Here is a 23,446-nt window from a genome sequence, read left to right as displayed (position 1 = left end):
TTTTTCTTTTTTTTCTTTTTTTTTTAATGTTAACAAAAACATTTCTCTGGCTTATCTTTCTGTTGTTGTTTTTTTTTATTTTTTTCCTCTGCCTTAATTTTTTCTTGTCTATGTAGATGGTAAAAAGATGGATGATTGTGTGGGATCCTGTTCAAGAAACTGCACTAAGAGCTACTCGTCACCATAGAAGTGGCATTACTGATGGCATTTGTGGAATGTTTTTCATTTTGTGGGATTTCATTATCCTCTTTTTATCTTTTTGATTTTTCTTGTTTTTCCTCACTCTCTTTTTCACAGTTAAGTATGCAAAATCAATCTACAAAAGGTGTTTCTTCTTGATTTTGTAGTCTAAGTTGGTCATCTTCTTACTGATCTTGTGATTAACTGCTTCCCTGAAAAACAAGGGTTGTGTATCGAAGAATTACAATATTCTCCACTGATGATTTGTCTGCATTTCTTAAGTTGAGTGAATGTCAGTTTGCTTTTGTTGGTTTGTGACGACAATTTATCACATGTAACCAATTATTAGTATTCTTTATTGTATTTGTTGTCTTCGCGTGCTCGTGAATGGGGTTCATAATAAGTAGTTCATCTCTTTTCCACTATCTTTCTCAACCCAAAATATTGCCGGATTTATAGATGCACATATCAAATGAAGAAAATTGCCTATCCAAACCCGTGAACCACGGAATGCAAAAGCAATAAAGAGCTAATGATTGCACGTGAAGAAAGGAAGATTTCGAACTCTATATACTACTGAAGGAGAAATATGTTCTTTTACGGATCAAGTAGACAGGCCTGATTATTTTTATTGACAAAAAGAAGAGCGAGAAAGGTGACTTTACACGAGAGCATTTTACGTTTGAGATAGATAGAATTCTCACTATTAAGTACGTGAGAGTATTTTACATTTGAGATAGATAAGATCCTTTTACTCTTAATCACAAGGTCTCAGTTCGAGCTATTAGTATATAAGAAGAATTTAATCTTTGGCCTTAAATCCGAATAAACCTGAGCCACAATACAGAGGACACCAAATGGGAACCCCAAAAAAAAAAGGTGTAGAATACCATACTGTTTTCTTTCTTTTTTAAAACCTATCACAATCTAAAGACAACTGAATTCAACTTCTACAAACTCTTCTTTAACTTCAACTTCAAAAAATAAAAATAAAACTTATAATTCAAATTCTATCAACTGGTCACGGTGTTTCCTGTGTGAAAAATTAACCTGTTGTCATCCACTTAGTTAACCGGGTATAAACTGAGACATGACCATAATGTTCCAAGCAACTAAACTGAACTGATAGTCTCTCTGCAATCCACACTAATAACAGTAGCTTCGCCCCCATAAAAGCACAAAAATAAAAATAGACAATAGAGGCCTAAACTCGCAGCAACTCAAGTAGTATCTTTTTTTCTTTTGATATCGGAGAAATCCCTGTGGACTATGCCCGACTCCAGTTGGTCACAGGGGATTTCTCAGATATCAAAAGAAACTTCGGTGAGTATGGACTCGACCCTTTACACTTCTCCCAACTCAAGTATCAGGCTTTATCCGCGGCAGGGTTCTAACATGTGATATGCCTCTAACCACACATCACATGTTTCGTCCTTACCATTGAACCACAGCCTTAGGAGCTCATCAACTAAAGTTACTGAACATCTATGAAAGCCCGGTGAGGCCTCAACCGACAGCGTTGCTTCGTTCTGCGGAACATGGGAATAATTGGACGTAACATTCTTTAACCGCTTATTTACGATAAAACTAGTTGGATGAAATCAACTAAAGTTACTGAACATCATCGCGGAGAGAAGGCAACACACAATGGCAATAATGCCTCAGTACATCCCAAAAAAAGAGAGGAAATGGTTTTGAAGTTGTTCAGTCAAGGTCTACAACAGATGCACGGCACAATGGCTATAATAAACTCTGCTATGTAGGATTACAAGTATCTTATCTCTCAGACAAAATATTCCCTCGTTCTTATCTTTTCTCTGCAACTAAAAGAAAATAGTAGGGCACATTCCGTGATGAAAATAGTCTCTATGCATCTATACTGCAAAGTCAATCATCTGAAGCTTTAGGAGAGTTTTCAGGTGTCTTCAAGGAACCAGTTGTAGTACCTTTATGTTTCGCAACAGCAGCTCGAAACTCCTCAACAATGGATGCATCCTTGAACTTCAGAGCAATTGTAGAAAGCCCTTCTTTCCCGTCACCAGCACTATTCAGGCAAGCAAAAGTAAGCCCTCTTTTATCCATATTTGTGAGCTTCATTTCTGGATAAAGGCTTGCATTCAAGATCAACCTGTAATTTCCTTTGGTCCTCATAACAAGTCTAGCTTTTCCCTCTCCTGCTGTAGAAACATTTACCTTTAGTTCTCCCTTGCCCCGCTCTTTCCACCCTCCATCAAGAAATTCAAACAGCACGGAATCAGCTGTGAATACGGGCTTTTCATTCTCCTCCCCTGTTTCAACAGAGACCTCTTCTTTGGAAGGAAATCCAGTACCCTCACCCTTGTTCACAATGGATGACCCTGAGTTTCCAAACAGAGTGTTATTTCCATTAGTGGGAAGAGTAAGCCCAAAAGATGGCTGGTCACTTTTTGCTCCAAAGAGAGAACCAAAACCAGCACCTGATTCAGAGCCAAAGCCTAGAGGAGATCCCTCTTTTGAAATAGCTCCAAAGGAGAACGTAGTGCTGGTGAACCCAGTCCCTGCAAGTCCTGTGAAAGCATTTTGGCTACTTGAAAGCTGTTGGAATGAGCTAAATGATGCAGTTTCTGTACCCTTCTCACTTTTTTCACCACCCGCATCAATTTGTTCTTCATTCTCTGTTTTCTCGACTTCCACATCCTTCTTACTTTCACTTTCACTCTTCTCAACTACTGTGCCTTCCTTGGTTTCATCCTGGATTTTCTCATCTTCAGCCACCTTCTTTTCAGCAGATTCAGGTTTTTCAGGCTCATTAGGAATTTCATCTTTCTCCTCGTTAGCGTTAGGTTCATCAACATTACCTTCTGATGTCTTAGAAGTTTGATCAGGTTCCTTTTTACCTTCCTTATTCACATCACCTTCTTCCTTTCCAGTTGCCTCACCAGCATCACCTGTTTCTTCTGGTTTCCCACTCTCAACATTGCTTGTGGTCACAGCAGAAGTGACACCAGATTCAGTAGGCAAGCGAATCGCTGCAAAAGGATTAGATGAAGGTGCAGTTGCGGTTGATGTAGTTTGATTGCGACGAACTTTGACAATTCTTCTACTTGCCATCACCTCTTCACTTGCTCTCTTGAAAGTTCCAGTTTCTTGATCAGCTGTATCTTCATCATCATCAAGACCAGGATTGTCCCGTGATATTTCCTTTAGAGCCGCCCTTTTCTTTGATGGTTGAAGAGAATTCTCTGTGTCTCCCATCCGGAAATGAAGAAAGACACCTGACGAGTTCTCAAAAGAATAGAGATTCTATTTCTGCAGGAAATTGCATAGAAGAGATCAATAACAAGACAAGCATATTTGAAAACATATCTACCGAAGACAAAAAAACCAAGGAATGGGGAGAAGTCACAGGATTTTACATAACCAACGAAATGTAAACGAAGCAACTGAGGTGAGTAAAAGGTTGGTACTTCTTCAAATAAATGCAAGCTTGTCCACCGATATACAGACTACCCTACTAAATAAACTCCTAAACACTAACAGCGTAAGTTTTGGATAGAAAGTCAAAACCCCACGTAGCTGCCAGAGGTAGAAGATAAGCATATAACAATGGAGGAAAACAAAAAGGTGCAAGACGACTGCTCTGCGCAAGACATGTCTAAAGCTACATGTAATCGTCTATCCCCAATATTATGTATTATACTATTATCTCAGCAGATGATAAGTTTTAGATTCTTAAGTGCTTAGCCAGCTTCTACTAAGACCTTAATATAGATTTAATCCTATGGAAGAGCAAAGTAATAGGTGGCAGTGCATCCAAATCCTACCAAGAATCTGCAAGAATATATATATTTGGATGAAGTAATAAGATATCATTAAAGGCATCAAGAAGATGCAGACAAAAATTTACAAGAGGGAAAAAGGTGACTGCTCAGATACAAAGATTAATCTATAAATAGAGAGCATACACCTTCCAAAAGTTGTTCACAGCTAGATACAGGAGTTTGGTTAAGCCAGCTAAATAAATCCACTAAGCATTTAGCTTTAAGAGCATGATTTGAAGTTGAGATCCCATCAAAACACCTACAGTTTCGTTTGGTAAAAGAAATGCGGAGGTATAGAAATGGCGGAAATGGCTTAGAGATTGATAGTAATTCGAGATAACTGACAGCTATTTCATTCCAAATAAGGTTTATCCATAATTATCAAAGAAAGTACGAGAAAATGAAACAAATTTCAAACAGAGAAGTTGCTATATCTGCTTGACCTAGCTATCAGCATTGCATGTTTCTGATAGAAACAGAAATGCAGCTACAGGAAAAGAATACACTAGATTCTTTAAATTTACCTATTTCTTTAAATAAAATAAAAAATATGTTAGAACTACTTCAAAACTATTGCTCTTCCCATTAACCACAAAGTTGAAGAGGAATACAAATATCTTTACCTTTTAGTATTAAAAAAAATCAATTGCACTCAAACAGACAAATAAAGAGGCAGAGTTTAAATGTCAAAGAGCACTTCTAATTGCTCCCAAGTTTCTTAACAAGTTCCTTCTTTCCAAGTTATCAAGAAAGACAAAACCAACAATGAAAGAAAGAGCTTAAGCAATACACCTACTTGAAACATTCTATTCAATCAAGCAAAAGAGATTTATACAAGAGGCAATCAAATGTCTCTGGCACTCCACTACATCCATTAATGTCACATAAATCTCGAAAACAAATAGAGGAAACCAAGTTTAAGAAATCAATACATGGTTCATTTCTTTTTCCAAACAAAAAAAAAAGCAAGATAAAATCAAACATTCAATTAAATCAAACTTTCAGGAGGTGAGAGCTATTTCAAGATTTTTATACTAGTTCTTGTAACATAATAATTAATATATTCACTGTACCACTACTCCGTTCATCAAAGTTAAAAGAAAATGTTAACTATGAGTCACCGACAAGACTTTTGATAGAGACGAAGTATCTGAATTAGCTGCAAAATCAACACATAATTTTCGGTCTAAAAAATTAGCTTACATTAGGCAAAAGAAGAAGATCTGAACTTAGTGTCTAGAACGTTCTAGATTCATACTTCCACAGCACTTATTTAAAATTGAAATGGAGTAAAAACTCAAAATTGAAACTATTAGTTTAAGAGACTAGCAGATTAATTAAAATTCGACGAAATTGCAGGAACATGTAAGCGGAAAAATGAATCCGGAAAGGAATTAAAATAATAAAATTAGAATGAGTCGATATTACCTGACAAAATTCAAATTCCGTCCGCTTGATTCGCTTGTAATGTGAAGAGTTCTGTGCTCTAGACCCAGCTGGGGAATATATAAAACCCTAGTCAGAGCTAATCTTGATTATGAAAATGAGGATAGGGACGTGTGTCACCTTAATCATTAAACTAGGCTTTTGGATGAAAACAAAAAGGAAACACAAATTGGGCCGGGAAACAAAGGGTTTTTTAATTTTTATTTTAGCTGACGCTAAAAACTATTTACATTGAGCAGTCGGTGGTCGAAAAAATGTATAAAATTTATAAAAAAATTTATAATTTACAGAATATATTTTGCGTTAGTTTGAACCTAATTCTTGATTGCCTATAATTATTTTAGTGCATCTGCCTGGATAGTTTTCTTGCTAGTAACTTGTTAGTGATTTCTAGACTCTAATTTAGTTTCTTTGTAGCTATTTTGTTGGCCTTCTTATCTCTATTGTTATCACTAGTTTAATCTTCCTTGTATGTTTGGCTTAACTGTACACATTTATAGTGGTTAGAGTTGTAAGTGTTAGACCTGCCTCCTTTAGTTTAATTCTTTGTTTATTTTAGCGACAGTTCTAGCATAATATTTTGTAGATTATAGTGGTTGGGGTGAGTGATGGTAGAATAAGGTCATGTCCTCGGGTGGGGTTGGGGGGTGGGGGCAAAGCTGGCAAGGGAGTCTCTAGGTTGAGAATGGGGTCCTGGAATATAGGAACTTTGACGGAAAAGTCTATAGAGTTAGCGAAGATCCTCCAGAAGAGGAAGATCAACATAGCTTGTGTCCGGGAGACTAGATGGGTGGGGTCGAAGGCTCGAGATGCTGATGGGTTTAAATTGTGTGTCTCAGGATGCGAGAGGGATAAGAATGTGGTAGGTATCTTGGTTGACAGGTATCTTAGGGAGCTAGTGGTCGAAGTTATGAGGGTGAATGACAGGCTGGTAGCTATTAAGCTGGTTGTGGGAGGGTCTACTTTAAATCTGATTAGTGCTTACGCGCCTCAAGTGGATTTGGACGAGGAGATTTATAAGAGGCGCTTCTCAGAAGAATTTGACGGGTTAGTACGTGGCATTCCGCTCACCGAGAAGTTATTCATAGGAGGTGACTTCAATGGTCACATAGGGGCGACATCTGGGGGTATGACGGTGTGCATGGCGGCTTTGGCTTTGGAGTTAGGAACGGTGGAGGTACTTCGTTGTTGGACTGTGCTAAAGCCTTTGATTTGGTGATTGTCAACTCGTGTTTTCCGAAGAGGGAGGAGCACTTGGTTACTTTTCGGAGTTCGTTAGCCAAGACTCAAATTGATTATCTACTCCTCCGAAAGTGCGATCGGAGTCTGTGCATGGATTGTAAGGTTATACCAAGCGAGAATCTCACGACTCAACATAGATTATTAGTGATGGACTTAGAGATCGTGAGGAAGAGGAGGAATAGGGCCATGTATGATTAACCCAGGATCAGGTGGGGTGCTTTGACTAGTGACAAAGCGCAGGAGTTGGGGGAAGTTATTGGCTATAGGAGCCTTGATGAGCAGTGGAGACACGAGCTGTATGTGGACCACGATAGCGGAGTGTATTAGAGTAGCTGCGAGAGAAGTGTTAGGTGTCTCGAAGGGTTTCTCTGGCGGCCACAAAGGTGACTGATGGTGAAGAGAGGAGGTACAAGAGGAAGTGGAAGCCAAGCAAGCGGCGTACTTAACGCTTATAGAGAGCATGGACGATGAGGCGAGAAGGAAGAACAGGGAGGGGTATAGGAGAGCTAAGAAGGAGGCGAAGTTAGCGGTTACTGCGACTAAGACTGTGGCGTTTGGGCGTTTTTATAAAGAGCTTGGGGCCAAAGGCGGGGAAGGACAAGAAGCTATACATGTTAGCCAAGGTGAGAGAAAGGAAGGCTCGTGATCTAGATCAAGTTAAGTATATCAAAGATGAGAAATGTAGAGTTTTGATGGAAGAGGCTCAGATTAGACGAAGATGACAGACATATTTCCATAAACTCTTGAACGAAGAGGGTAGGGATATTGTGTTTGGCGACTTGGAGTACTCCGAGATACGCCGGGATTTCGGGTATTGTAGGCGCATAAGAGTAGAGGAGGTCGAGAGGGCTATGCGGAAGATGCACGGGGGTAGAGCTACCAGGCCAGATGAAATACCTGTGAAATTTTGGAAGAATGCGGGTAGGGCAGGTTTGGAGTGGCTCACTAGGCTGTTCAACGTCATTTTTAGGACGAAGAAGATACCCGATGATTAGAGGTGGAATACGATGATTCCTCTGTATAAAAACAAGGGCGATATCCAAAGTTACAATAATTATAGGGGGATTAAGATGCTAAGCCATACTATAAAAGTTTGGGAGAGAGTGGTTGAAGTGAGGGTGAGGACCATTGTGTCCATTTCTCAGAAACAGTTCGGTTTCATGCCGGGGCGTTCGACTATGAAAGCTATTCACATTGTGAAGAGATTGGTGGAGCGGTATAGGGAGATGAAGAAGGACTTTCACATGGTGTTCATTGGCCTAGAGAAAGCATATGACAAAGTCCCGAGAGAGATACTCTGGCGATGCTTGGAGGCTAAAGGGGTCTCAGTAGCCTACATTAGGGTGATTAAGGACATGTATGATGAAGCTAAGACTCGGGTTAGGGTAGCGCAAGGAGACTCGAAACCCTTTCCGGTTAAGATGGGATTGCACCGGGGATCAGCTCTTAGTCCATTCTTATTTTCCTTGACGATGGATGCATTGACGAGACATATTCAAGGAAAGGTACCATGGTGTATGTTATTTATTGATGACATAGTTTTAATTAACGAGACGCGGGTGGTGTTAATGAGAGGCTGGAGGTTTGGTGGCAGACCCTAGAGTCTAAGGGTTTTAAGTTAAGCAGGACCAAGACAGAATACATGGAGTGCAAGTTCAGCAACATTACCCAGGAAGGGGATATGGAGGTGAGGCTTGATACGCAAGTCATCCCCAAGAGAGGTAGTTTCAAGTATCTTTGATCTATAATACAAGGTAATGAGGAGATTGATGAAGATGTCACGTATAGTATCGGAGCAGGATGGATGAAGTGGAGGCTCGCTTCCGGTATCTTGTGTGATAAGAATGTGCTGCTGAGACTTAAAGGTAAGTTCTACAAGGTTGTAGTTAGACCGACTATGTTGTATGGAGCAGAGTGTTGACCGGTCAAGAACTCTCATACCCAGAAGTTAAAAGTAGCTGAGATGAGGATGTTGAGGTAGATGTGTGGGCATACCCGATTGGATAAGATTAGGAATGAAGTTATTTGGAAAAAGGTGGGAGTGACCCTTGTGGAGGATAAGATGCGGGAGGCGACATATTTAGAGGAGAAGTATAGAAGCCTCAGTTAGAAGGTGTGAGCGGTTAGCCTCGGTGGACAGCAGGAGGGGTAGAGGTAAGCCTAAAAAGTCTTGGGGAGATGTTATTAGGAGGGATATGGCGCAGCTAGAGCTGACTGAGGACATGGCCCTAGACATGAGGGTGTGGAGGTCAAAGATTAGGGTAGAAGGTTAGTAGGTAGTCGAGCGTTTCTCTTTGTCTTACTCAGTTAGCTAGCATTAGTGTTAGTATATTATCTTTTATTCATAGATGACTTTTACTACCTAGAGTTTGACTGCATTCTTGGATTCGATCTTATTTCATCTTGTTGTTATTCCTACTTGTTGCAATTACCTTTTCTTTTTCAGTCGTTCTCTAGCTGAGGGTCTATTGGAAATATCCCCTCTGCCCTTCCAGGGGTAGGGGTAAGGTTGCGTACGTCTTACCCTCCCCATACCCCACTCATGGAAGACTACTGGGTTTGTTGTTGTTGTATTATTTTAAAAACAGCTATACAGTGTCACTTTTTCAAAAATAATATAGAAGAGGCCCAAGAAATGGACCACAACGAGACCTCTAAAAAGTGAAAATGTATGAACCTTAAAGTCCCTATGGGAATGTTCTGTTAATTAACAGAAAATGATATTATATGATCGCTCTTAAAATAATAACCTGAAAATAATAATTTTGACTGTAGGCTAAAAGTGATCTTTCCCGTAATTAACTTATATGTGAATATAGAAAGTGATTCTATTTGTCTTTTCTTTATTCATATCTTATGTTACTTTTTACTGATGTCACGTGCCTAAAATAATTTTTGAGAAAACAATATATAACTAAAATAATATCTGTTTGAAAATATGACAAGGGCCTTTACAAGAGATGAAAAAGGTTCTCAATAGCTCCACAAGAAGATATCTTCCAATTTCTTTCGGGATTCAAATTGGCGTAGGACCTTTTTCCAAGGGACATGAAGTAAGAGACATTTTCGCACTATTTCCACATCTATATACGTTTTGAATTATTTCTATAGTGACAATGGCACGTAAGGAGTGTGAAGGGTAGAAACAACTACGAGTGACTAAAGCTAATAACCTAAGCAAAAAATATAGTAAAAATAGTACGGGCTAGCCAGTTTTCGGACTGGTAATTGAAAAATAGCCAGCATTTGCGAAGTCATTGAAAAATACCATTGTTTTGCTGAAACACAGAAAGTTCCAGCATAATATGCTGGATTATGGAGCTCCTGCATATAAACTTTCAACATATTATGTTGGAACTCCAGCACATGGAAAGTTCCAGCATAATATGCGGGATTATGGAGCTTCTGCATATAAACTTCCAGCATATTATGATAGAACTCCAGCACATTATAAAATTCCAGCATATTATGATGGAAGCTCATATCTAAAAAATTCGAACTCCAGCATACTAGCATATTATGCTGGAATATTTTCGGATTTTTAAGAGTATTTTTGTTGAGATGTTATCTTTACACAAAAAGCGACTAAATTTTGATTACTTTTGAAACTGTGGCTATTTTTCAATTACCAGTTGTAAATATGGCTATTTCTGATTTTTTTTTGTCCAACCACAACAAACTTCTATCTTAAATGAATAAGGCTTGTGCTTTATTCCGCGACATGCAAAAAAGGAAAACTCTTGCCTACTGTTGTTATACTTGCCTCATTGATACATTTTGCAAGTTAGATCGGATGGATGAGGCTGAGAAGTTGTTTGATAGAATGAGAAAAGAGAAGATCTCTCCTGATGTCGTAACTTATAGAATAATGATTAGAGGGTACAAAAGGGTTGGAGATTTTGATTTAGCTTATGAGATGATTTAACATTTCTGATGATAGTATTTGACATTATTTTTCTTTGTACAGTTAACGTTAAACAAAGTTCTGCTTTCCAGACAAACTGATAAGGGTCACTATTTTTCTATATTTATTTTGCTGTTTCCTGGATTGCTTGGTATAAAATGGTTGAACTTTCTAGTTGATATCAGCTCCAAATTGGCAAAAGTGTTGGAAGTATATTAATTGTCAGATCCTATGGTACTTGCAGACTGGAAGACTGAAGTTTTCTCATCAACCCACATTTTAAGACCCTTTTTGCGAATTGGTTGGTTGATTGAATCTAGTTGGGGTGTTTGAGGGAATGACTTTACCTTGAATTCAAAGCTATAAAAGCTCCTCCTTTAGTACTTTGTCTCTGTCCTACAACAATCCAAGGGTTTGGAATGGGCAAGGTTTAATATGTTACAAAGGATCCAAGGTTTAACCACGCACTCTAGAAGAAGAAGAAAAAACTCTATTTCTTTCTCTTTCTTTCTTTTTTGAAACTTCTTGGTTCGAGTTCTAAACCAATGTTATCATGGTGGAATGTAATGGTTTTGAGTTTGTTTTGGTGGCTAATGGAAAGCCAATGACTTCTGCAACTATGCATTTGAAGAGAAAAGTGAAATAAATTGACGGACGTTCAGTTTCTTTTTCTTCTTCAAATTGCAATTTTTCCCTACTAATGCACCTTTCGTCATTATAGTTGAAGCGTGAATTGTCTTCCACGAGTTCAAAACATCAAAATCTCGTTCCCCTATATCAAGTGTTGTAACTAATGGGAGTGGATTAGCGAACATAATTATAGCGGGATATGGCACAGGACATGGAGCTTAACAATTTCTGCACTATCTCCACTTCCGTATATGGTTTTAAGTGTTTTCTATAGTGACAATGGCATGTAAGGATTTTGAAGGGTAAAAAATGTAAGCCTCGAAAGAATATTATATTATAAAACAACTATAAGTGACTAAAGCTAACAACCGAAGCTGGGAACATACGTCCAGTATGCCTACAAAACTCATTGCTACAAAATCACACCACTTGCGGAACATACATCATCGGTCCCTAGATCGCCCTCTTTTAAGGAAACACCTATAGAACCTGCAATAGAAAGAAAAATCAATATCAAAAAATTGAAACTTGCCCAAGTAGGATAATTGACCACCACCAATTGAATGTAGCATCGATATATTCAAATAATTGACAAACAATGCAGGTGGAAAACTACAGAACACAATAATCCTATATTCCTCAGAGAGCATGAGCACACACTCCCATATGACATTAGTTTTTGAGTTGAACAGAGTGCCCAACTTCAAGAACAAAGCACGAATTTCTTCAGGGTTTTTTCCATTTAAGCAAATACAGCAAACAATGAGGTTATAAGACTTGAGACACCTAATCAAGTGTAGAAATACGGATGAGCCTTTAAAAGACATGCACTTTCAACAGTTTATTGGAGAAAATTTAATTTGTACCATAAGAACGAATACATACAGCTTGAACCATCTTGAATGAACCTTTAGTGATGTGGTGTAAGCACTGCAAAAGCATCAATATTAAGTATAAGAGAGATGAGGGGCAAAATCAAATAAACTGTAATAGTGATAAATGATAATCAGATAAAAGGCAAAATCAGTTCAAGAAGAACATGGTAGCAACTGCACTAATTTGTGCCAAAAGCATATGAATGCCAAATCAGCATCCCCATAATGGACGGAAATCTTTTCTATTCCTCACATTTTTCGGTCAGCTAAGCTTGAAAAATTCATATTCTTAAAAACTTCACAGGGAAGAAGAAACAGACTACAAAATTCAGATTTCTTGAAGGGGGTTAGGGTGTTCATTAAATGTTCCACTAAGTCATAGTTTATTCGAAAAAATTTAACGATAAACAAAATAAAAGATGATAAAAACAGGATAACAGAAGAATCTAAGGTATGGGTGTCAAAACACAAATAAAAGAAATTCAATTAATCACCAGCAACAAAACTATGATTTTCACACCGGCCTAACCAATTGCTTTTAGGCTGACGGTTTTCCTTCACTATTCGTACCCCACTCTTCGTCTGCCTCATTTCTATTAATGAGTACTGCACCGTCAGTAGACACACCATCCACGACCACAGCCTCTTCTTGGCCCTCTTCTTGTTCCTCATTTTGTGCATCATCTGCCTCCAATTCTTGCACCTCATCACCACTCTGTTCTGCAACCTGAACAGTTAACAGACATTTAATTGTTTTCATTTACAAACACCAATTGATAGTCTAAGCTGCTTCAATACGGATATTAAATAACACCGAGAAAAGACTTCTCCTTAATCACGTATAAAGATATGGTTCTTTATTTCTTTAGTTTTATGAAAAATATACACAGAATGCCAAATCAACCCTGACTAGAAGGCAAATAGAAACACATCATTTAATACCTCGTGGTCCATATCTCCATTTTCAAGTGGTTCTTCATCCATTCTCATGTTGTTGAAAGCCTCTACAAGGTTGTTAGTTGATCTATCAACATGATTTACGTAATCAGTTGCTGGTGGGTAGCCACCCCTACATAGGAATTGGAACAGAAATTAGAAGTTATCCAAATTGGTGAAAATTTCTCCCAGCAAGAATAGAAAAGGAGATACAATTGACCAAAAGATTTGAGAATTTCACAGGAAAATGAGGAACTCCCATAATATAAAGCAGGTCTAACAAAAGTACTAATATATTCAAAAAGCATACGCTGAGAGAATATAGAAGAAATGCATGGGAAGTGGAGAAATCCATTATCAACACCTTTCCTCTGCAACTCTAGCTTCAACAGCACATGCAACTTGCCAGTTCTCAAACAGATTAGGATATTCTTCAGGATCAGCCAAAGCTTCTGCTGCTTTCTGGTTAACCTGTATGACAGATTCATGAAGAAACCAGATTAGAGAACAACAAATTTCCTGCTATAGGACTACAGATAATAGAGGAATGTGTAATCCTGCACGAAGCCATATACTCCGTATTAATAAATTATTACAACCTTCACTTTTGTGTTCAAACTTCTATTCAATGTCAAATCTTTAGATTAAGGCATGACCCTATCCATGCCCGCAAGGTCTGCTTCCTGGCCACTCAGAAAACTCATCAACCATATTTGCTGTGGCCATTCCATGAAGATAATACACAAATGCAAGTGGAATAGGGAAAATTGTCCAAAAATATTATTGTTGATGCCGATCACAGGTGTAAATAATAAGTCCAAGAGGTAAAGACCTCCAAAGTTTCTTTGCACCAGCGACTTAGGTCAAGAAGTTAATTCCCACCAAGTTCAAAAACTGAAATGAAATCTAATCTAGATGGCAGATCTGTCAGGTGGGCCATCCCACCAGATATTGGGGCCAAAGTTCCAGAAATTCATCAGAAGATGTATATAGATTTTTTGATATCCAGAAGATGTATATAGATAAGAAAGCTCAAAATCAGAAAACCACCGACCTTACTGAGGTCCTTCCTCCAAATTGCAACTATTTCAGAAACCTTACTTGGCAGATAAGATCTAGCCATAAAAGCAGCCTCAGGTATCCGGTTGCTGCAAACAAATTGTAACTCTATATATCAATCCAAACTGCTGAAAACACCCCTAAACAATAAGTTCTTTAGTGACAAGAAATACCTATCAACCAATAGCTGAATGCATTCCTCCACTTTACCCAAAAGGAACATGCAGAGGAATGTGACATTGTTTTTCCCCTGCTCTTTGGCAGAAGTTGCTAGTTCAGTTATTCCTTCAGCATCTCCAAGTGAAGAATAGAGTAGCAACAGACCACTCAAGTCATTCGCATACTTCAGACATTCCTCTGCCATCTCCAGCTACAAAACATAGCAAATGAGCAATAATTCTGAAGAACTCAAGAAAGTAAAAGAGATGAGTGCATTTCAGAAAAGAAGCACTACTGGCATCTGAAGAGATCAAACTACAAAGCACCCTCTACAGCTTGAATACAAAAGAAAGAGCTGGAAAACTTTACTTTATTCTGAATGATATATTTCAAAGTAGTCTCAGTTAAGCTGAAAGAAAGAGTTTAAGCAAGTATTGTTTGGGTACCAACAGCATTACACAAGCCACGACGTCATTCCTAAAATCACAACCATACATTTTTCCAGTTAAAAAGTAAAAGTAGGCATGAAAAGGTTTTGCAAAGATAAGATTGCCATTAATGGCAGTAACAGTTACCATTCCAGCAGACATGGCTAGTTCACCCAACTGCTTCCACTTGGACTCACTCTGAGCTACCACTGCAATATCCTGCCAAACCACAAGGCCACACTTCTAAACAACATATGGTTCTTTTGAAGCAACAAGTTTAAAAGAAAATGTGGAAGTCCAAACCACATGCATTGAGTTAGAAGCCCCACCTTTGCAATATCTAATTTTCCCAGCTGTATGGCTAGTTCAAATCTGTAGTCAGGCTCTGTTGCAACTTCTAATGCTTCCTCTATCATACCCCGCGACTCCAAGAAACGAGCAACACTAGCAGGGAAAACATTTGATGATAACTTAGAAAACTTGCAATAAAAACAAAGCAAACCATCACCCCCTTCTGAAGGTTTAGACATTGCAGAAACTACGCGATAGCAACACGAAGCATCACAAATTAAATTTTCAGAGGAAAGAGATTTGATTAATCAATCAGATCTGAACGTATAAATACACAAAAAGTTAGCACAAAATGTTTGAGGGGGAGCCTTGGAGCAACGGTAAAGTTGTCTCTTGTCTCTGTATGACCTATATGTCACGGGTTCGAGCCATGGAAGCAGTCACTAATGCTTGCATTAGGGTAGGCTGTCTACATCACACACCTTGGGGTGCGGCCCTTCCCCGTACCCTGCGTGAACGCGAGATGCCTTGTGCACCGGGCTGCCCTTTTTTCAAACAAATGGAATACAGACACCAATCCCTCAGAGTATAAGAGCAGCATGTTAATCTGAAGTAACCCCGAAACAGAACCATTTTACAGCACAATTGATACCATTGATATAATCCGGAAAATCCAGCTCATTGACATACTACAACCATGTTGAAAATTTAGGAAAGTTGCAAGACCATGCACACCTATTATGGTGCTCCTTAGGAATCGATGGCAGCACCTCATTTGCTCTGTCCCAGTCATCACGCATCACAAGTGTCTTGTACTCGATCAAGCTGAGCAGCAAAGTATATCCAATGACACTGCACAGAAGGAAATGAAATCATTTATTCAAGAACATAATCTCAAGCCAAAGTATCCTATATCAAAATCTCTCAGAAGACTACTCACTTGAACTCTTTGTCAATCAGGAAAACCCTACTCTGGTTAGCTAGATATCCAAGCAGGTACATAGGCCGGTCTAAATGAAACATTGTGGTCACCTAAAACGTACAAAAAATAATTTGCTGATTCACATACATGAGATAAGATGTCTCCAGATATATGCGCAAGAACAGCAGCATGCACTACCAATCATACCTCACCCCCAACACAGTAGTTAAGTCTCCATGAAGAATTATTGTAAATGAAGCAATCGCCAACCCAAATTCCAGTCCTGACCCGTTCATTTATCTCATAAAGAAGTTCAAAAGCTTCTTCAACGCCTTGCTCATCTACTGATCTTCCACTATCTAAATGGGCAGAAACCACATCACGCTGCAGGTATGATACAAGCATACAGATGATCATTAATAGAATTATGCAAAGAAAAGAACAAAACTTTAGCATATGTAATTTTGATTCCGGAAAGAAGATCTCACATTATACTTAAGTATGTAGAAGGATGTATCACTTGCAATTGCCACCATATCACCACTGTCAGCCCAGTAGAGGTTCTGAAAAATATTTTAAAAAACAACATAAATGAAGTTACGACTTCTGAGTAAAACAACCTTACAATGTATAGAAGTGAAGCTTATTTTTCTCACCTTCACATTAACATCAATTCGCCGTATCAGCCTACAGTCAGCCCAATCATAGAAACAAATAAAATCATTTGAGCACATCGCCAATAGAGTACCTCCATAGATGCGCTCAGCTGAGAAAGTAGGACGGATGCTCTTCTTTTCCTGGAGATATCAACAAAAGTCACCTTTTAGGCCAGCACATGAACAAGAAGAAACCATGACACATGGCATGCTTCAGCTTTGAGAAAAGAGAAGCAATGCATTTATTACACTATAACACATCGCAAGGATGTGAACTAAATCTCACTTATCGAACGCTCTACAAAGCAAAAGCTTACCACTAAACAAAGGCTTTAAATAGAAGGGGCAGGTCGGAAAGAAACAGTTGATTCAAGTCAAATATATAAAATAGTGCATCATCACTCTCAAATAACACGTGATGCAATCAACTTCTTTTTCTTTTTTCTTTCTTCCTTCTGATAGGTACATGATGCAATGAACCTTTGGAGGCAACTAGTTGGGAGGACGAATGTGAACCTGGAAATTTTTGCTGAAGATCTTAATCCTTGACGTACTTTCCCTCACAGCATATTCTCCATCAGAGGACCAAACAAATTCCAGAGCTGAACCAAATGACCTATTTCTCCATGCTAGAGCAGTATATATGATATACTCTCCATCACCACAAACAACAACGAACCTTCCATTTGGGTTATGCTTCAAGCTCTGTATAGGAGAAAAAGTATGCAGTCAAATCAGTGACCTCTACATATTCTTCAAGCCAAAAAGAAAATGCAAACTACAATAATCTATCTACTCTTTAAACTGCACAATGACTGCATAAAAAAATTATAACACCTCCAATAACAATAGGATGACACAGCAAGAAAAGCAAAGCAAAAACATCTAAAAATAAGAAAAGACCAGAACAATAGGAAATAACCCACCAGATCTTTACAGCATCAATACAGACAATGACACCCTAAATAAAGTCTGACAATAGAAATACCAACGTAGAATAAAATCAGAAAAGAGATTAATAGTGGGTGAGGTTTCGAGTATAGGACTGCCTTTCAACACACTCACACACAAAAAGAAAGAAGAGATAAGAGTAATATAACATTAGCCTTTCGTTAGTAAAACAATTACAGTATAAGCACTCCAAGAAGAATAAGCCTACATAACTAACAGCTGCATTATGGCAACCACATAATTATTGCCGAACAGGCTATGACCCTGATTCTGGTTTCAACATAAAGCTGACTCACTTGTGGATAGAGGTCACAAGTTCCCAATTCCTTGACAGCCAAAGGCAACCTTTCTCCATCAGTAACCTGAGAGATGAAGCAAATATGCACTTAATTAAAGAATATTGAGCAGTGAAAAGAGTCAAGTGAGCAACATTAAAAGCCAGGATCATCTCATACCTCATAATCCGCCCCCACACTCTTGATGTTGACTGTTTGAACTTCATTGTGCTTAGCCCATATAATTTTTCCACTGTTATCCATGCTGGCAACTGGTTCTTCTCGACCAATTTTTACCATGATAGTTCCCTCATCATAACCGATTACAACCCTGCACATGCATCAAATCAGCATAACTTCTAGATGAATAAATGCAATACAAAGCATGTGATGAAATGAAATCCAGTTAGTTGCTCTTTAGTTTCAGGCCTTTTTCCTATTTGTTATGCCCGCAAGTCTACAAATAAGAGACTTCCTTCTTTCTTCCGCCACAAAAACTTTTCTTGCTTGGAAATGAAAACAAAAATAATTAAAAATGCAAAGTATAATTGAAAAGAATTGCAAGACCGCCAAAGAGAATAAGCCACAGCTACGACTTATCATAGAACCAACCTTCTTGAACTTCTCATGTAACCAATTGCCCAAACTCTTTCAAGACCGTAATTCAAAGTGTTCTCAAGTCTGCATGCAAAATGCAACAAAAACAAAAAATTAGGATCAAATAACCATATTATACCAGAAAAAGTAACCAAAATATGACATGCCCAAAAGTAACCATTGAACAAAGCTTTCCAATGGAAGCAACCTTTTTTTTTTTTTTTTGGGGGGGGGGGGGGGGTAAGTTACAGAAGTTTTATCTTTTTAAACAGCAAATCACAGAACTTCACTAGTTCTTACGCATCAAAAAAGTATGAAACTGATAAAAGCCACACTGGATATAGAGTACATTAATGATTAATGATGTTTCAGTTTCTATTTTTTTTTGTATACTCCTTGTATATGGGTGTTGGCTTTGCCAAACATGTCAATAAAATCCTATTACTTTACCAAGAAAAATGACGGACTCGGAGTCACTTTATATGTTGTTACTGCAAATCTATTGAAAATTTCTCATAGCTTTCCGGACACCTGGTTGCACTGATTTAGATGACCCAACCAACTTAAATATCTTTGAACATATTGGCTAAAATGTCTTTGGTTCAATGACTATCTATTATCAAACTTTACAGAAATCAAAACAATGAATATTGGACAATTTTTGAGATGTAGAAATTTCTGTCAAAAAATGAAAAGATCCAATCTCATATGAAATCAATAGAATTTGAATTGATCCAAAGTAATAAAGTAGTTATGAGTCTAAATCTACCTATAAGTGGTTGCATGCCATATACGAACTGTACCATCTTCAGATCCCGTAATTATAATAGGAAGCTCAGGATGAAAACATACGGCGGACACGTTGTGTGTATGGCCTTCAAGAGTCTGGACACAACTTCTTGTCTGATAGTCCCACACCTGTCTCGTGGATTACATAACACGTTATTCAGATTCTCTGTGTCTAAACTAACAACAGAACATGGGAAATGAAATGATCAGCAAACCTTAGCAGTGTGGTCATCAGAACCCGTTATCAGATAAGGTTTATCACCACCAGTAAAATAGTCTACACAATTAACCCCTTTTAGATGCGCATCCAACGTGAAGTTTGGGTCAGGGGAGCCGAGGTTCCAAATCTGAAAAACCAAGCATGATTAATTCAAATATTTCAGATTAGTAAATGGAAAAAAATAACGTTGTGAACAAGTTTATCCAGGAGGAAGTGAAGAAGATAAGGAAGAAATCCTTACCTTTATAGTTCGATCAAGAGATGCACTGGCAAATGTATTGGTGTCTTTCGGATTAAAAGTGACTTGCATCACATAATGGGAATGACCCTCAAAAATTTGAGTGCATACCCATCCCTTATCCCAGTCCCAAAGCTTTATAAGCATGTCATCAGAAGATGACAGCACATATGGTAGAGTAGGATGAACAGCCACACACCTAATATAATCAGTGTGCGCCTCAAATACTTTGACCTTGTCCATGGTATTGTAATTGTATACACGAATAAACATATCATCAGCACCGGCAACAACCCACTGCTTGCGTGCTATGAACTTTGCTGACCTAACTGCAAAGAATGAACTATGTGTTTAACAGAACTGCAAAACCTTAGTTAAAGCAAAAGAGTGCAAGTTCATATCCTGAACAAACAAATATACTACTCAGACTCCATCAGCATACCTGGTAATTCAGTAACTTCGAAAGATTTAGCCATTGTCTGCAACAATCAGAATGAATTAGCACTCTGTTGATAATACTATTACCATGAACTTTTGGTCCGTAAGTAAAATATTAGCTCAATAGCTTCTCATACCGAGTAAGCTAAGAAGTCAGATTTGCACATAAGTGAAGAAGATTTAAGCCTAACGTGGTTCATCAATGGAGAATACTTCGATGTGCTCCTAATATAGGATGTTATCATGTTACAGTAAGAAAGATTCATTAGAGACAGCGAAGCAGTAATTCCTAAAGCGATTCACCAATCATGAACAGTTCAATGTCCTAATATAGGACATTACAGTAAGAATTTATTAGGGATAGTGGAATGCAGTAATTCTACTAAAGAAACTTGCAGAGTCCTGCCTCATGGCTAAAAGGGGTGTAATTGCAATGAAGATAGGGATGATAAAGTAGGAGAAAGTAACAATATGAAGAACATAAGACCCTCGTATATGGAAAATGACTTAAGTTCAATTGCCTTTCATCTCAATAATCTTGAATTTTTATTTATCCAAAAAAATTATTATGTTGCCTTTAGATTTCATAACTTTTTATTTTTATTTTGCATAATATTGGTCTGAGATGAGCTTAAATGGAGTACATGGTCAGTGAGGATGCATTAGCCGACCCTGACTTGCTCAGGATTGAGGCGTTGTTATTGTTGTAGTTGTATCTTGAAATTTTAAATAAACAACAAATGTCAACAGTAGTACATTGTTGAAAGAACGCATGTGTTCTCTCATAGGATTGCACTCATAGAAAATCTAATACTCCCCAACTAAGTTTACAAATAAACAATTTCAGGTATTTGTTGACGAATTGAGACCAGCACAATAATCAAAAGTCAACTCAAGCTTATTCATCTTAAGTCAGGGAGGAACTACACTCAAACCAGCTATCTACTAGCTCTCAATTTTGTTCGGAATGCTCTATGAAAATTGGCTCGAGATCATAAAATGTAATCACCGTCATCCATTTCACAAATGCACTTTACTGTCTCAGGATGTCTCACATTTAGGACACTCTTATAAATGAGAATACTGCATACATCTTTCAAGATTTTGGAGTCCAAAATTTCCCCCCGAAAAAAGTGTGGATATAATTCCCTATACCTGGGTCTGGTAGTTCCAGATGCAAACAGTCCCCGAATACAAACTTGCCAATATCCTGCAACAAGTAATACAAGGAATGAGCTGCAAATAACTCGAATTATAATGAAAATTAACTAAGCACCCTCAACATTTAAAGAAAACTATGTACCCAAACTCGGCATTGTATAAACTCCCCATCCACCCAGTCAAATTAAGTAGGAGTAATAAATAAAACTTGCTGTTATACTGATACTAACAATATGTCACTCCAACATAAGACAATTTTAAATGGAAAAGAAACATATCCACTAAAACTGAAAAGACGTCTATTAAGGAAAGTCCAATTACCATGGCTCTGTAGGATGTAGATCCACGCACTTTACCCTTTCTGATCTTTGAGCAAGTTTCCTCTGAATCAATTAGTTACAGTCAGCACGAAATGCATTGATGGGTACATGAAGATTATAAACATTTTCAAATAAGCCAAAAAGCATAGTACCTTAATCTCCAACCTCAGAGGCTTAGCCATTTCCAATTCGAGATTATAACCAAACGCAAGCAGGAAGCGAAATTATGTCAGTAAATAACAAAGTGCCAGATCTCAAATTAATATTCTAATTAGAGAAAACAACTTCCTTACGACGGTGATCAGTTACCGCGCAACCAAATCGAATCGGATTTGAATCAGATCTAAGTTGTAACGTAATGTTGAAGCAATGAGAAATACTGAAACTAACAAACTCACCATTTTCAAAAATGAGAACTCTCCGATAGAGGAGCCGAATCAGTGATTGGTATTGAACAACCCTAAGAGATTCGAGTGAGATCAGAGTGGCGAACTCAGTACTTGCACACTCAGCTGCAGAGATCTTCCAATTCGAATTGAAGTGAGTGAAAGAGCAACGAAAGGAGATCAAGAGAGAGAAAATTAAGAGTAGAGGTTTTGCTCGTGTGACACAGCGCAACCCCTGTAAAGCGATGGCAAAAAGAGGGAATTATCTGACGACGATGATCCTTTTTAGTTGAGTTAATACATTATAATTGCCAAATTTGTTTTCGTCGACTTCTTGTTGTTGCTTATATATTGACCGTAGATTTGCCAATGTGGCATGATCTAACGGCCTATTTTACTATTTTAGCGTGGCTAATGTTATAGTGCTTGCTTTCACTCTAAAAACATCTACTTGTCATATTTCTTCAACCGAGAATAATTGGGCGAAAATCATTTTTTCTTTGTAAGTTTGCCTTAAAAAATCAAACTCTCCTAACTTTCAACATTAGGCATCTTTCCCCATTACCTCAATATTCAGTCATTGACCGATAGCTTTAAAATATTTGACCAATCACTATAGGGTAAATTATAATTTTACTTTTTATTTATTTAAGGGATACTCTAATTAATTATATACCTTGTTATTTTTAGTGTTCTCTCTAATCTCTAGATTGTTTGTGATACTTCATGTTTATTGGTCTTCTTTTTTCTTTTCATTTTTTGTACTCCATCTAGAGCGTGGGAAGAATCTCTATGACCGAGATCTCAGGCATGTGTGAATTATAATTTTTAAAAAAAACTAGGTTCCTTATTTCTAAGTTCATCTCTTTTTGGATTATTCTCTTGAATGGATTATAGTTATTTTAATTTTTTTTATAAATTACTATATCTTGAAAGCTAAGATTGTAACATATGTTTACTGTCCAATCATATTGTATCACAGTTTGCGAGTTAACTGTTGTTGTTTTACAGTTAAACATGTAATCTTTCATCACTCTGTTATTTCTTCAGTTTATCGAACTAGTCTGTATTTTATCCATTACCGTACTATCTTGTTATCGTAATTGTTTGTGCTTTAGTTTCACTGTTTCTTGAGCCGAGGGTCTACCGGGCGAAAACAAAATATCTATCTCCATAAGGTAGGGGTAATAATTTATTGAAATTGCAATAAATAGTAGGTCTAAACCCATAACTTAAAAATACAATGGGTTCAATGCTAAAAATCTTAAAAGTTGAACCCATATAATCTAATTCATGAATCCGCCTATGTTTATACAACATCCAAAGAAATAAGTTATAAAATAACTGATATAGCAAAGCGTATCACGCAACATGGCGGAACTTTTAACAAAGACAACACAACTTTTAAGCTGAATATTATTGTACATCTAGATTGTAACAAGATACTTAATATTGAGCTTGCAAACTAGAGAAGACACCTGATTTATACAATCAGTTAATTAAACAACAAGATTTAAGTTCCAAATGATTTTTTTCATACTCA

The 23,446-nt window shown here is 37.6% G+C and overlaps 2 protein-coding genes across 7 annotated transcripts; both read right to left on the bottom strand.

Moving 5' to 3' along the window:
- Nucleotides 1-1,849: 1,849 nt before the first annotated feature.
- On the bottom strand, nt 1,850-5,547 carry LOC104111146 (nuclear pore complex protein NUP50A-like). Its single transcript, XM_009620767.4, has 2 exons — nt 5,409-5,547; nt 1,850-3,468 (listed from the first exon to the last, which is right to left on the bottom strand). The coding sequence occupies exon 2, from the start codon at nt 3,412-3,414 to the stop codon at nt 2,068-2,070; it is 1,347 nt and encodes a 448-aa protein (XP_009619062.1). The 5' UTR covers nt 3,415-3,468; nt 5,409-5,547; the 3' UTR covers nt 1,850-2,067.
- A 5,967-nt stretch (nt 5,548-11,514) lies between these two features.
- On the bottom strand, nt 11,515-22,190 carry LOC104111126 (coatomer subunit beta'-2). 6 transcript variants are annotated; one of them, XR_689618.4, is made up of 26 exons: nt 21,916-22,190; nt 21,670-21,690; nt 21,519-21,580; nt 21,192-21,246; nt 20,041-20,077; nt 19,602-19,927; nt 19,356-19,487; nt 19,121-19,269; nt 18,367-18,435; nt 17,935-18,085; nt 17,776-17,841; nt 17,045-17,233; nt 16,529-16,669; nt 16,361-16,435; nt 16,080-16,256; nt 15,891-15,982; nt 15,686-15,802; nt 14,989-15,103; nt 14,807-14,878; nt 14,246-14,442; nt 14,068-14,161; nt 13,378-13,484; nt 13,020-13,146; nt 12,572-12,804; nt 12,069-12,132; nt 11,515-11,691 (listed from the first exon to the last, which is right to left on the bottom strand). XR_689618.4 is itself a non-coding variant. In XM_009620759.4 (26 exons), exons 1-25 carry the CDS (start codon nt 21,916-21,918, stop codon nt 12,113-12,115), a joined length of 2,751 nt encoding a protein of 916 aa, XP_009619054.1. In that variant the 5' UTR covers nt 21,919-22,190; the 3' UTR covers nt 11,515-11,691; nt 12,069-12,112. The 6 variants fall into 6 exon arrangements, 2 of the variants coding, with proteins under 2 accessions (XP_009619054.1, XP_009619047.1); XR_689617.4 differs by having other exon boundaries at nt 12,088-12,132; XR_689620.4 differs by having other exon boundaries at nt 12,607-12,804.
- Nucleotides 22,191-23,446: the final 1,256 nt, after the last annotated feature.

The sequence above is a fragment of the Nicotiana tomentosiformis genome, chromosome 3 (assembly GCF_000390325.3).
Source record: "Nicotiana tomentosiformis chromosome 3, ASM39032v3, whole genome shotgun sequence".
Lineage (NCBI taxonomy): Eukaryota > Viridiplantae > Streptophyta > Magnoliopsida > Solanales > Solanaceae > Nicotiana > Nicotiana tomentosiformis.
This window is presented reverse-complemented; position numbering and strand designations above follow the sequence as displayed.

Excerpts from the sequence above, each read along its gene's own strand:
- LOC104111126 (XM_009620759.4), bottom strand. Across the intron at positions 21,581-21,669 it reads CTCTGAGGTTGGAGATTAAG|AGGAAACTTGCTCAAAGATC; the intron begins GTACTATGCTTT and ends TAATTGATTCAG. Across the intron at positions 18,086-18,366 it reads TACATGAGAAGTTCAAGAAG|GGTTGTAATCGGTTATGATG; the intron begins GTTGGTTCTATG and ends ATGCATGTGCAG.
- LOC104111146 (XM_009620767.4), bottom strand. The coding sequence starts at position 3,414 with ATGGGAGACACAGAGAATTCTCTTCAACCATCAAAGAAAAGGGCGGCT.